This window comes from Budorcas taxicolor, chromosome 8 (genome assembly GCF_023091745.1).
Source record: "Budorcas taxicolor isolate Tak-1 chromosome 8, Takin1.1, whole genome shotgun sequence".
Taxonomy (NCBI): domain Eukaryota; kingdom Metazoa; phylum Chordata; class Mammalia; order Artiodactyla; family Bovidae; genus Budorcas; species Budorcas taxicolor.
Window position 1 is genome coordinate 78,969,587 of NC_068917.1, and position 15,319 is coordinate 78,984,905.

Genomic DNA, 15,319 nt, shown 5'->3' on the forward strand with positions numbered 1-15,319 from the left:
GTACAGTTTTTGTAGCTTTTCCCCAACACTCAAAAAAAAAAAAGAAAAGAACATTAAAAATAATTTGAATAACCAACCTTCGGGCTAGGGGCCCAAGATCCAGGTGCAAGCTCACATCTTGTCAGACTCCTGTGGATTCATCTCAGCTCTCACATGTATTCATAATAATATAAATGCACGTTTTGTGCTTACTTTTCTAGATGGTATAACTTCTACAAAGACAATTTAGAATTGCAGTGTCTACCCTGGGGTACTTTCAGAATGAACAAAAGGGGGCAAGGAGTTAAAATATAAATAAAAATGGAAAAAGAACACTACCAATAATAATAATTTTAAAACAAGGGCAGCATTCCAGCTATCTGAAACTCAGTTACCTGGCACCATAAAGAATTCAAAAGAGGACTGAAAATCAAGAAACTGTGAACAGCAGCCTGTGAGCCACCTCCTCTTGGCCCAGGAATAACCTGCATTCAAAAGGAGGTTTTAAAACACAATTCTAGTATATCTGATCATTTTGCTTTTCTGCATCTTCAGCATACTAAGGTGCCCAGGAAGGACGGAAGGAAGGAGGAACTGACAGTGGTAAACTAACCTGGCAGCCTGACAGTAAGAACAGAAAATGCACACAGGAACTCAAAAAGCCAAGCTGGACTGCGATCCCCACAAATGCTGGGGACACACTACACCATAGTCCAGAATGAAACTCAACTCCATAATGATGACCCTGAGTTCGCAAGGAAAGCTGAAGTTATTTTGTGAACAGTTATTAAAAGCAAGGCATTGGGTGGGGTTTCCCTGGTGATCCAGTGGTGAAGAATCCGCAAGGGACACCGGCTTGATCCCTGGTCTGGGAAGATCCGACATGCCATGGAGCAACTCAACTTACACACCACAGCTACTCAGCCTGTTGCTCTAGAGCCCATGAGCTGCAACTACAGAGCCCATGTGCCCTGGAGCCTGTGCTCCACAACAGAAGCCACCTCACCACAACTGGGGAGTAGACCCCACTCTCTGCAGCTAGAGAAGGCCCGCATGCCGCAGTGAAGACTCCCCACAGCCAAAAATAAAAAATAAATACATCTCTTTAAGAAAGGAAAAAAGAAAGCAAGGCATTGTGTGAGCCCACATGCTGACCAAAAGCTGTGTGACCGATGGCCCACCGCAGCACGATACGTAATAGCCACAAGGTAGAAACGACTCAAATGGCCATGAACTGTGAAGCGGATAAATAAGTTGTATCTTCACACAATGAACACTCTACAGCAGTGGGAATGACAAGCATAACGTTGAGTGCGAGAAGCCAAACCACGTAATAAGGAAAGAACACATAGGAGATCAGGCCTGGAGGTCAGGGAGGGACTGTAGTGATTGCAAGGGAGCACAGAGGCTTCTAGGTAACATGCTGTTTCTTTTTAAAGTTCTTTTTAAACATTATTATTTATTTTTAATTGGGGTATAATTGTACTACAACGGTGTGTTATTTTTTGGAGGGAGAGGATGTATGTATACATAAAACTGATTCACGCTGTTGTTACAACATGCTGTTTCTTGATCTGGATTCTGTCAATGTGGAGTCAGCAAGCTGTACACCAAGCTCATGGGGAATTCAGTCACTAACATGTCGCAATTCAGATTTCAAGTTCAGAGGCAACCCAAGACAAAAATTTTGAAGCAAGTGATGTTTACCTTTTCTACCTCAGTAAACATTCTCTTTCTGGGGCTTTTCTATGTTTTTTTTTTTTTTTAATTATTTTTACTTTTCTGGGGTTGTGCTGGGTCTTCACAGCTGCATGCAGGCTTTCTCAAGTTGCAGAGAGTGGGTGCTTCTCTCTAATTGTGATGCATGGGTTTCTCATCATAGTGGCTTCTGTTGTTGTGGAGCACAGGCTCTAGGGCGTGCAGGTTTCAGTAGCTGCATCTAATGGACACTGAAGCACAGGCTCAGCAGTTGTGGCACATGGGCTTAGTTGCTCCATGCCGTCTGGGATCCTCCCAGACAAGGGATCAAACTGATGTCCCCTGTATTGAAAGTGGATTCTTAGCCACTGGACCACCAGGGAAGCCCCTTTACCTTTTTAACAGGAATTCTCGACCACATCCCACACTCTCACTTCTCATTTCTTTATCAGAGTTTAAGACATACAAATCACCCAGGGACCTTGTTAAAGCACAGATGCTTCAGTAAGTCTGTGGTGGGGCCCAGTGTCTGCATTGCTAGAGAAGTTCCCAGGGGTGGCCAGTGCCCCTGGTCTGAGGCCTCAAGCGTCAGAGAAAAGACGTGTCTGCTGAGCTCCTGGGAGCGGAATAATGTCTGGTCCCGGGAATCTGAGCATGGAGCTCATCGCTTTCTAATGGCTGAATTTTAGGACCTAGGTCTGGTGGAACATTCTGGGCTTCCCTATGCCTCTCGGATTGCACCCCTGTTATTAAGCTACCAACTCAGGGACAAGAACTAGTAGTTGGGGACAGTAAAGTAAGAACTGTTCCTACCCTACAGAGTTTTGTACTGTTTCTCATTCAAATATCATCTTTGGACTTCTGAGCACAGTGCTTTTCCCACAGCTTATGCAGAAGGGAGGGAGGAGAGGAGGGAATAAAGGAGGGGAGCAGGCAGTTCATTTGCCTGGGGAAGTGTAGCAATGGTAAGTGCTGGTGTGACTTGCCAGACGACTGAGGCTGCTTAAATTCAAGATGTGTCTTCCACGAGGGGCTCAGTGTGGTTACAGACATTTTAATGAGTGAGACTGGAGGGTGAGCATGGAGGAGCAGACACCAGGGTGATTAAGCCCTCTTCTCCCAGGGGGTCATCTCGGAGCCATGAACACAAGGAGGCAAAGCCTTTCCTTGGCAGACAGAAAAATGTTAATAAATTTTAAAGCTGCCCCAGAAATTTGGAAGTGTTTAGGCATTTGGAAATAGTACAAGGGGAATATAATGTATGTGGGATTTTTTTTCAGATTTAAACAAATATTTGAAAAATTTCTAGTGCACGTTTTGTAAGTTGGAAGCAATAAAAAATGCTCTCTGATGTCTCCAGAGGTGATTCCCATAAAACAGGGAATCTCAGAAACAGAGTATTTGGACAACTTTTTTTAGTAGCTAAGATGGTTAATGTCATGTGGCAACTTGGCTAGGCTGCAGTGCTTAAATACTTGGTTATACATGTCTGGATGTTGCTATGAAGGTCCTTTTTAAATTAAATTTATTTTAAATTGAAGGATAATTGCTTCATGAAGGTGTTTTGGACATGAGATTAACATTTCAATCAGTTAACACTTCGGGTACAGCAGATTACCCTCTAGAATGTGGGCAGGCTTCATCTAATGAGTTGAAGACCTTTAAATGAAGACTGAATACCCCAAAGGACGAGGTAATTCTGCCAGCCCAGGGCCTTGGGGCTCAAACTGTTTTATCACCTCTTCTCTAGGTCTCCAGTCTGCTGGTCTACCCTGCAGATTATAGCCCTGCTAGCCTCCACAATGGTGTGAGCCAATTCCTCAAAATAAATCCAACCCTGCCCCCCTTGCTCCCCCCACACTCCCCATACTGTTCCCTAGCCACTACATCTTATTGGCTCTATTGCTTTGGTGAAGCCTACTAACACAGTGGCTTATATCACTGTATTTTCACTGGGGTTAATCACATAAACAAATGCACCATCTTCACAGTGAATATATGCTAGCACTGCCTAAAACAGTTGAATCAAAATTAAATTCAATAAGAACTGAATTATTATTCAGTTGCTGAATAAGAACCTTAATTTTAAATATTACTCAACAGAACAGGTCACTTTTTAATGGTCCAAATGCTCACCTACAACATAATTTTATAATAATTCTCATCAGGGTTCATTAGGATTGTTAACAGCCTATCTAATAGATCTGTGGGCTTCTGTGGACTGATATCTATTCGCCTGAAGACAGCTTGTTCACTGTAGTTTTTTGGCAGACAGGCAATGCATTATCCTTTTAGACCAATGTAAATCCTCTGGACTCATACACATAGAATCAATCTAACCCTCATTTTTGGCTTGGTGCCTTGCTTTAGTCTCCCATGAATTTGTACTCACGACTAGGACTGCTCAGACACGGTGCATGTTCCTACAGCATCAATTAGCTTTCCCCTTCATTAGTAGGTGAATGATGCAGAACTGGAAGTTGCATTTCCCAGCATGTCAATGCTCTGCACCCAGGTAGCAGCCACCCAGTGCAAGCCCATTACCGCAGCTGAAGGCAGCTGGCTGCAAGTGGACACGGTGCTAGACATGATGCCCACTTCCTGGGGTCTTCTTGGCACAAACTGTCCACAAAATGGCCACTTGAGCATGCTCCATAATTGTAATGCTCACGAGAGGATATCATGGCTGAACATTCCCATAAAATGTCCCCAAAACTAAAACTGAAGAGAGCGGTTGTTTTCAGTACATGTGGTGGGAAAGAGCACCCAGAATGTGTCATTATCACAGATGTTTCTCCTTGGTTACTTAAACGTGACAGGTGTGAGTACATTTAAGGGGCCACCCTTGAGGGAGCCTATATTTGGGACTGATGCAAGTAGATATGAGACATAGAGCCTTTGTAGCTATCCAGATCGTTTACCTCTGTAAAAAAAGAAGTTTTACATTCTACACGTTTGCTTTTCTTGTGGTTAAGAAGCATATAACACAAATCTACGTTCTTCACAAACTTTGAAGCGTACAGTGTTGTTGCCTACATGCCTATTTTCATGCAGATCTGTAGAGCCTTTTCCATGTCGAATGACTGAAGCTCCGTAACCCACTGAACAGCAGCTCTTCATTTCCTAATCCCCCAGCCCCTGGCAATTACCATTCTACTTTCTAAAAGTTGTCTACTTTAGATACCTCATATAAGTGGAACTGTACAGTATTTGTCCTTCTGTGACTGGCTTACTTCACTCAGCGTAATGTCCTCAGGTCCATCTGGGTTGTCACATACTGCAGAAATTCCTTTTTTTTGTACAGCTGAGTAATATTCCACTGAAGTATATACCATATTTTCTTTATTCATTCATCTGTCAATGGGCATGTGAGCTGTTTGCACCTGCTGGCTATTGTTACTAGTGCTGCAATGATCATAGGAGTGCAGATATCTCTTCAAGATCCTGATTTCATTTTTTTGGGGGATATACATGCAGAAATGAGATTGCTGGATCATATGGCAGTTCCATTTGTACTTTTCTGAGGAACCTTCATACCATTTTCCATAGTGGCTGCACCAATTTACATTCCCATCAACAAATATACAAGGGTTGCGATTTCTGTATATTCTCACTAGCACTTATAATTGTTTTCTTGATAACAGCCAATAAGTGGCAATTTCCACTGCAATTAAAAACCTTATTTATTTTTAATTGATGGGTAATTGCTTTACAGTACTGTGTTGGTTTCTACCAAACATCAACATGATCTGTTGCAGTTTTGATCTGCGTTTCTCTGACGATTAGTGATGAGCATCTTTTCATCCTCACAAAAATCTTTTCTGACTGAAGGAAAAAATATTCCAATAATGAAAGGATATACCACTATGTTACCAGAAAATATAACCTCTTATCACTAAATTCCCTTATTTTTATTCCATGCCGATTGATTTTTTTCCATGTCTTAAATCTATGACAAATACTTTCAGCTTCAAATGACGAGAAGGAAAGACATCAGGGTAACAGGTGTTTTGGACATCTCCGTGCTTTCAGAGCTCAGCCCTCTTCCCCTAGGGACACACTTATCAGAGCAGCATAACCGGGAGACAGAAAATACTGTACAGTAGCATCTGATAAGCTTGAACTTGGTAACTGGGGAAAGTACAAGAACAGGCAAGAGCAAAAAAGACAGTAAATATAGACTACCTTTGAGTCAAAATACTATCCCACAAACTTGGATGGGGAAGAAGCAGCATGTTTAAGGTTCTAAGCTAGAGTGCCATGGAACCACATGTTCATATCAACACAACCTTCAGAGCAAAGATCACATCTGACACTTGAACTTACCAGTGCACGTTGTCAGGCAGGAAACAGGCTGCAAACTGGGAAAAGTATCTTTCCCACTTTTGTGCTCTGTCCTTCACAGAGAGCACAAAATTGGAAATTCCTGCATAAAATCTGGATATCTTACCATCCTTTGTAAGTTGGCATCAGTGACAACACCAGGCCTACCTCCTGCATGGCAGCATGTGTGTCTATACTAGCAGATGATGCAGAGGTGGGTACTGGGCCCCAACTCCACTCCACCGGGTCGACGTTACCTACCTAACCCCGGAGGCCTTGGTGTCTATGAGCTCCCAGTCCATTACATTAGTCAGAGTCCCCCAGAGGGACTGAGGAGACAATCTGATCCGAGCCAAGAGTCTCTCTTGTTGGAACTGTAACACTAACATGCAAGATAACTGCTCTACTAAAGAGAAGAATAAACTCCCTGAATTTAGTTCATCTGCTTGTTTCCTGACTCCCACTGAGAGCTGGACTCAGAATTTGTGATTTTCCCTCTTCATTACATTCCCTGGTGCCATCACCTCTGGAGAGAGAGCAAATGGCCAAGAAACTTTGATTTTTCGACTGGATACAATTTTAAAGCACCCAGTTTCTAGCGCAGTCCCAGGCACACATGGATTACAAAAGTGTTTTAAATGAAACAGTGAATGAATGACATAGGAAAAAGGCAAAAAGAGTTTCTTCTTTGGGCAAATAACAAAAATGATCCTTAAGACTGAGAGCAATTTAAGTTGAACTTCTTCCACAATATTGATATTAGGCCTTCAATTTATTATTTTTTAATTAATTAATTTTAATTGGAGGCTAATTACTTTACAACACTGTAGTGGTTTTTGCCATACATTGACATGAATCAGCCATGGGTGTACATGTGTTCCCCACTCTGAACCCCTCTCCCATCTCCCTCCCCATCCCATCCCTCAGGGTCATCCCAGTGCACCAGCCCTGAGCACCCTGTCTCATGCATCGAACCTGACCTGGCGATCTGTTTCACATATGATAATACACATATTTCAGTGCTATTCTCTCAAATCATCCCACCTTCACCTTCTCCCACAGAGTCCAAAAGTCTGTTCTATACATCTGTGTCTCTTTTTCTGTCTCGCATATAGTGTCATAGTTACCATCTTTCTAAATTCCATATATATGCGTTAGTATACTGTATTGGTGTTTCTCTTTCTGACTTATTTCACTCTATATAATAGGTTCCAGTTTCATCCACCTCATTAGAATTGATTCAAATGCATTCTTTCTAATGGCTGAGTAATATTCTGTTGTGTATAGGTACCACAGCTTTCCTATCCATTCGTCTGCCGATGGACATCTAGGTTGCTTCCATGTCCTGGCTATTGCAAACAGTGCTGTGATGAACACTAGGGTACATGTGTCTCTTTCAATTCTGGTTTCCTCAGTGTGTATGCCCAGCAGTGGGGTTGCTGGTTTGTTTTATGCCTTCAATTTAAATGATGGACAAGACTGATATGCAATGAAAATCAGGGAAGCTAATGTTTTCCATTTTATATAGTTCTTGAGGATTTCAAGTTCTCAAGAAACAGTATTTCTCCCACTTGATAAACATGTAGTCCTTACTAAAGAAAATATCTCCTATGGATTCCAGAGGTGACATAAACATTGTTTATATCATGTTACTTAACTATGAACAAACATAAACCAGATATAAACTCCTTATCCTTACAGCTCCCAAGCACTTATGTGACCAACACATGTTTGGAGAATCGAGGGAGTGAGAATGAGCAACGTTTATTTAATCTGACAAGGGACACTCCGCTGCTAAAACTACAGCCCCAAAGCCAATAGCATCATGGTCCTGGAAGCCTGTGTGCTGCACTCTCCAGCCACACTCACAGGATCAAAACCCTGTTCCCCAATCACTTTTCGACTGAGAACGCAGACAACCCAACACTCTGTGTTGCTGGTCACCTTCAATTTACATGGACACGTCATCTACACCAGGCCCACAGCTGTGCCTTCCTCATCGCCCATGACAAGGAACAGAGTTCTGTGGATGCCACACCACCTTAAACACCACAGAGGCAGGTTCTGAAACAGTCAGTCAAATCTGTCATGTCACAGTCACCTGCTGCTGCTGCTAAGTCACTTCAGTCGTGTCCGACTCTGTGTGACCCCGTAGACGGCAGCCCAACAGGCTCCCCTGTCCCTGGGATTCTCCAGGCAAGAACACTGGAATGGGTTGCCATTTCCTAGGTGATCCCAAATCTGCTCAAATTAATTTGTTTTATATTATCAGATAATGATAACATAAAATGAAAACAAAACTGTTTAGTCTTCTAAGATTCCCAAGCACACATGTAAAGACCCAAAGGTCCCCCAATTTGAGAAACTATCTTGCCATGAAATGTCTACATTTTGGAGATATACCCGGAGGCACTTTTATGCATTTATTATACTGCATCTCAGCTCCTTTGGGTGTCAAAAACTCCTAGGTATTCAAAAAGGTGATAATAAGCTGCTTGAAGGTCAGGGTCAGGTCTGCAAGGGAGTCTCTCTAGTGCCTGGGACACTGGCAGGCACATGAATACTGGGGGAATTAGAGAAAAATGAAAGAAACACGCCTGACCCACTGCATCTATACGTCTTGCTTTAATAAGGCATATAGACGAAGGCCTCAGGAGTTAAAATTCACCTCTCTCTTTTTATAATTACTCTGACAGAAGCAATTATAATTTGGAAGACCCCACCTATTTACCAGTTGAAGCAATGAAATTGGTTTTTTTGAGGAACTAATATCAAAGAAATCATACATGTCATTCCATCATTACAACTTTCCTCTGGGAAACAGTGTTTACTTTCCATTTTATAACCTGATATGAGACTAACAGAGTTAGAAAGGAGCAGTCCGAATACCCATGATAAATCGTCTCTTCCCATTTCTTCCCTCCAACAATAGACTGCAGTCAGGTACAACTAAACTTTAACAAGCTATATGGGAAGCAAGAAAGTATCTTGTGTGTATTCTCTTAGGAGAAAAATGCAGACATCTGAATCACCTTGGCACCCTAACCTCACCATCATCTAAAGGCTCTGCAATCAGCCTCTACGTTGCCATTCCAGGAAGATTAGCCAAATTTGGCTACTTCTGTTTTACAAATAAAATCAAATCATATAACCTGGGAAGAAATCCAGAAACAGGTTTTACATGCTCAAAGTGATAGGACTGAATGTCAACAGCGATTTAGGAGAGGAGTAAATGAAAAATTCAGGCTAAAAGACAAGCTAGAGGAGTCTGTAGTTATTGGAGAGTAGTCTTCCAATGGCATCCCGTCTTAGGCATTTTACTTGGTACCCACACCATAAGGGCAGAGCAAACAATCTCTCCTCAAAACGTGACAGCAGTACTTTGAACAGTCAGTGAGATCTGAGTTCAGAGCAGCCCCCTGTCCATATGGCCAAAGCTGGCAGTCCTCTAAGGCTGGGAAGGCCAGAATACCTTTCTGGGTCCAAGAGGCCAAAAAGAAACTACCCTGAGATGAAATTCCAATATCAGAACCAGAAGGGGCCACCACCAGCAAGCAGAGCTCATAAAACGTAAGCCACACAGAGACGCCTGCCAGGCCCAGGAGTAAGGTTTGGAAGGTTCAAGGAAGGGCTGTGGTATTAACAGACAGGTTTCTCCCACTCAGCAGTAGGGTAATGACACAGATAATTGTGAAAAGAAAAAACAAAAAGCAACAGACAAGCAACAGTTAGAAATAAAGACATATATAATCTATATAGAGACATACAGACACATAAAAATATATAAAATATATGTATTACAGTCAAAAACATCTCTGAACGTCTTCCAGGACTGAGGTCCAACCCACTCTGGTACCTCAAGGTTAGAGCAAATCTTTATTTCTGGATGAACACCGGACATGATTGGTCACATGAGTGACAAATATGTTTATCTTTAAACACTACAAACACCATCCAAAGCACCAGATGCTCACATATGGAAGATACATTTAAGAGCTGCGCTCAAGCAGAGAAGAGCTAATTTAACTCTCGCACCTCAAGCTGGCTCAGCGCCAGAACCACACTGAGTGGGAAGAGAGGGGAAACTGAGGCACTACCGAATCAGTCATCAGTGTCTCTCCATCTGCCTGTTGGTCTCCTGCCTCCTCTCACCCTGCCCTCCTCACCCTGGGTCTCCAGCCGTCTCCCTCTGTTTTCCTCTCTCCGTGCATCCCTCTCTCCTCTCCCTTTTCCATCTTGCCAAGCACCACATTGTGAAGTGGTGAAGTGGGCTTAGGAAGCAACGGCACTGTTACAAAAGAAGATGATCAGAGCCCTAAAGTGGACCCCAAGAAAGGGAAACGTAAAGGAAACTATGCCTCTGCCTACTGTAGCTTCGTCCTACAAGTTAAGTGGGATTGGTTGTCAGCCGTTGTATTTCCACTTCATTTTAGTTGTCATCCTCATAGTTTGCTGAAGCAAACTGTTTTGATGATCCACGTGACAGTTCACACGTGGGTAGTTTTGGTTCTTCTCAATTAAATTTCTTGTTTCTAAGTCATTCAACAAAAGACTTCTTCAACACTGCATGTAGAAAGGGCACAGACCATGTGGAACAACTGACCACGTGGGTCTAATTTTGGTGCCTGAACAAATCCCGCCCTAACCCTGACTGGCAGGTCATCAGCTGTGCAAACCCTTATTACACCAGAGGCACCCACTCTGGGTCTGCTCTAAATACTGTGGCAAAACTCGTGCCCATTCACAAGTCCATTGTGGTTTTGGTGCCAGCTGGACCCTTGTGCTTCTGTTTATGAGAATGTGGGGTTCTAAATTATTAATCAGTCCACAAATGACACTCAAAATTTCTACAGATGGAACTGAGAACACTCTGAAAAGTTCTGGCTCTGACTAAACAAGAGAGATGAATTCCTGCCATGCCCTCTCCTCGGTCAAATGGTCAATGCATGCATGCACACACACACACACACACACACACACGCACGCACGCACCTTGTATCCTTCTCTCCTTGCCAATCTCAGGACACATGAGCTCTCATCAGGAACTTGCAAATAAAGGGAGGGAACCAACAAAAGAAATGAAGAGAATGCATACAGCATGAACTAACTGCATTGTCAGGATATGAAGCAAGGAATCAAAGAACACTGAACAAATATTTATTGAGTACCCACTGTGTAAAAACCTTCTTTTCACCAACATCATGCCTGTGGCCCCAGAAACTGGCTCCACTAGGTGGTTACAAGTCTGCTCTCTGTTTCTCCGCAGACATTCTCTCCCCACTTCATGAATTTTTCTTGGCCTGATGCAACCCTCCTTCTGGAATTCTCTTACATAACTACACTGCCTTGCCTGTTCTGGTTTCACCTGCTGACTGACCTTGTTCCAGCTTACTAGGAAATGGCAATGGCCCATCCTGACCCTCTGGACCATTTACACCTGTCCACCTCAGGTGTGCAGGTCACGCGGCTACTCGGGACGCTTCCCTCCCCAGGCTTGAAGGCAAAGACTCCCTCAGTTTTCGAAGGGAAAACAAACTTATGAGGATATTAACACATACCCCAGAGACCATTTTTATTCTTTCACAATACAAATTATTTTTCTCTAATACCACAATTATCAATGACTGAGGAGTTTAACCCAAATTTGCTTAACATTTTCATCTAAGAGCTTGAATGATCTTTGAAATGGAAATCACCACCACCAGTTTTGCCTCTATAGGAACCAAACCAATCACTCCCAGTTTTGCCTCTATAGGAACCAAACATTCCTACATCTGATATCTGTTCTCCTCAAATTGTACATGAATACTCCCCAAAGACAGGGATGGGACAGGATGCTATCCAGAGGAAGATGGAGTGCCAGGTGGGAAATTAAGGCACCAGGTGAAATGGCACACTTTCCCAGAGAGACAGTTTTTCCTCTGGAAGAAAATATGATATTTTATGTTAAACCAAGTCACAAGATATTATACAGTAAAATGAACAAATACACGACTTCTTTTTTGAGATAAAAATTCAAAACTTCAGAGAAAGTTCCTGCTTGCTGGCAGTCTGTTGGGCTATGCCCACAATTCGCGGTGTGCTAAGTCGCTTCAGTCATGTCTGACTCTTTGCGATGCTTTGGACTGTAGCCTGCCAGGCTCCTCTGTCCATGGGATTCTCTAGGCAGTAATACTGGAGTGGTTGCCATGCCCTCCTCCAGGGGATATTCCCGACCCAGGGATCCAACCCCAGTCTTGTGCAACTCCTTCACTGCAGACGGATTCTTAACCACTGAGCCACCAGGGAAGCCCACAGTACGTGGAGTTTCCTGCAAATAATTTTTCCACTTTTACATGCCCTCTAAGGAAATTTTTGAGAAATATTTCACTCACACTATGAACTTGAGGGCATGAACCACGGTCTCCTGCTCTTTGTCTCCAGGGACCTAGGACAGTACCTAAGACAGTGGTTGGCACCAAGGAGGCCCTCAACAATGTTTGCAGAATTAATTTGGCTAAAATAATGACAATGGCATTGTCAATAACAACAGATTTTTATCAAGTTTGAATGGGAGAAAGAGAAGGTGAACAGCTATATGAGGAAGTGGAATAGAAGGAACCCAATTTACCCAAACAGTTAATGGCTGCCATAGAAACAATCAGATGAAGCAACTCAGTTTAGTTTTTCAACAAGTACAGGAAGACAAATATTGTATTTGTTAATCTCACAGAGGGCAGGGGTGGGGCTTAGGACACAAGTCTACCAGGTGACACTGGTGCCATTAAATTTAATAGGTTCTCAAGAATTGGAAAGGCACTGTGATAAGAATAATGCCACCAATAATATTAAGTCCTGTTTGTATCCTGACCTTAACAAAATAATTTTGATCATTTAGAGGCTGAGTCAAGTATTTGCTGCTGAGACTTGACAACTTTGAAAATTGGTTTTTTTGTGTGTGCATGTATAAAATATGGCACGGGTGTACCTTTTCTTATTCTTAATATTATTACCTTTTTACCTAGCTGGACCCAAACCAAGTTACAGATGGAAGCTGATTCAAAGTATATACATATTTTTTTTTCTATTCAAAGTGTTTTTTTTTTTTAACTTCCCTGATGGAGACACTGCATTTTCACTCATTTATACGTAATAGGAAAGATGGGTATCACACCCACTTTCTCTACACAATTCCTCTTATACTGCAGTGAGTCACTTTCCATGCCCAGTATTCCCTGAACTTTTCAAACTGGAGGGACAAGAAGCTGGGCGGTGGAGGAAGTGAGAACTCCTAGCCCTGTAGGTGTAAGCTGTGAATGGGTGAGCCAGGTCACTGCTGCCTTCCAGAGCTATTTCCTTTTCTCAGTCTTCTGTCTCAGATATGTGAACTGCCAACCAAAATGATGCCTTTCAGATCTTCCCAACAATGACAGCCAGAGACCCATATAATTTCAATGAAAATCCAGAGAGCAGAAAAACATTTTATAGTATTAAGATGTTTGCAGCGCCCAAGGAAGATGTGAGAATGGCTCAAGACATAAAATGACTCGAAGCAGAGACAGATGCAAATTAATCTTAGTAAAACCTGAGTATCTTTCCCACCAAGTCCTGAACCTGCAGGGATCCCCCTTTTGCCTGAAAAGTAACTTGATCCTATGCTATTTCTGTCAGAGCTACAAGAGTAGTTTATTGTGTGATTTAATAATTTTATTCTGTGGTATAAAAAGTGAGAGTTTTTCAGTTCACAACATCTGGGATCAAATACTGCTCTTTCAGCAACTGGACAAGTCCCTTAAAGTCTTTAGATCGAAATTGCTCCATCGATCAAAGATAAGAAAGTCCACCCTCAAAGTTATTCTGAATATTAAACGAAAGAACTTGTAAAGTGTTCAGCACGTAGCAGCGATGAATATTTGTGTGCAGCAAAATAAATGCACACCAAGGTTTTGTTTTCTACGTAGGAGAAAATACCAAAAACTACTATAGAGAATGCCAAATTGGCTAGCGGCCCGGGTCACCGCTCGGGGCTGCCGCTGCGGGTGCAGCCTGGAGGCCAGGAGTAGGAGCCGATATAATCAAGTCGCCGAGGTTTGGGGAGCACTCCTAAACCAGTGTCTTGGAAGAATCTCCAGACGCTGCGGGTTTCACTCTGGCCTGTGTAACTAACAAAATGCCCTTTGCAGCTGAGCGGATTCTCGTTCCTTAAAGGGTCTCATCTAGGAACAGTTAAAGTGAATCAATAAATGGAGACAAGGGAGAGACAGGATGCACGGGGTCTGCACACTCCGAAGGTAAGGGGGAGAGACGGCAGGGTCCCGGAAAAGACAGGAAACACCACCACCACCTCCCGCCCTCCAAACCACACTCGTACCTGGGGATGAACTTGACCTCGTCCCCGAGTCGCGCCTGGAAGTCCTGCCAAGCCTGGCCGGAGCTCGCCGGGTCCCAGGGAGCAGCCAGAGCCGCTGCCGCGTCCTCGTCGCCCTCGTCCTCCCCGCCGGACCCGGGGTCGGACCCCACCAGGGCCGCGGCGGGCGCGGGCTCTCGCGGCCCCCAGCCCCGGCGTGGACCCCCGCGGCGGGCCCCGCGAAAGCCGCGCGCGAACTCCTGGAAGGTGATGGCGCCGTCGCGGTCGGCGTCAAGCCGCTGGAACACGGCCTCGGCGTCGGCCGGCCGCACGCGCAACTCCGCGCACAACGCGCGGAACTCCTCACGCTCCAGGCGCCCGGAGCGGTTCGCGTCGCAGGCGGCGAAAACGGAGCGTAGCCGGGCCAGCTCCTCCAGGTCCCCATCCGCCTCCATCCCGCTCGCGAGGGCTCCGGGGCGCGTGGCCCACCTCGGCTGCGGCGACGGTGGGGAGTCCGGGGCCACCTGCTGCCGCTGGGAGCTGAGGCGAGTTCGGCGAGTCGGGCAGGTTAGGCCACTGGCGCGGACGTCGGGGCGGGGCGAAGCGCCTGAGTGGGTCGGTACTGTGCGCTCCGACGCGGCTCCGCGCGCCGACCTGTGCCGGCTCTGCCAGTCCCAGAGCCGTGCGAGCGCGTCTCTGGCCACCCTCTGCCCGCTCAGCAGCGCCTGCAGCGACTGAGAGCCTTGCGCGGCCGCACGCACTGGCCCGGAGGCGCCCGGCTCCGCCCAGCCAGGGAGGAGGAGCGACCGGCTCCAGTTCCCACGCTTTCGCGTGCAGGGCTCTGGAGCCTGGGTTTGGGGCTTCTGGAGTTGGGGGACCCGGTTGGAACTGGGGGGAGGCAGTAGCGTTGCCAGGCCCTTGGCGTAAACAGTGTTTGCTCGGGTAAATCGAGCGCTGGTATGAGGAGCTTACTACTGGATAGAAAGAGGAAAG

The 15,319-nt window shown here is 44.7% G+C and overlaps 1 protein-coding gene across 1 annotated transcript in view; it reads right to left on the reverse strand.

The window, feature by feature from the left end:
- The window catches only part of RASEF (RAS and EF-hand domain containing), an 83,602-nt gene extending 68,821 nt beyond the window's left edge, over positions 1-14,781 (reverse strand). The window contains exon 1 of the mRNA XM_052645325.1: positions 14,351-14,781. Within this exon, the coding sequence (XP_052501285.1) occupies positions 14,351-14,781 (431 nt within the window). The remainder of the gene's footprint in view (positions 1-14,350) is intronic.
- Between the last annotated feature and the right edge of the window lie 538 nt (positions 14,782-15,319).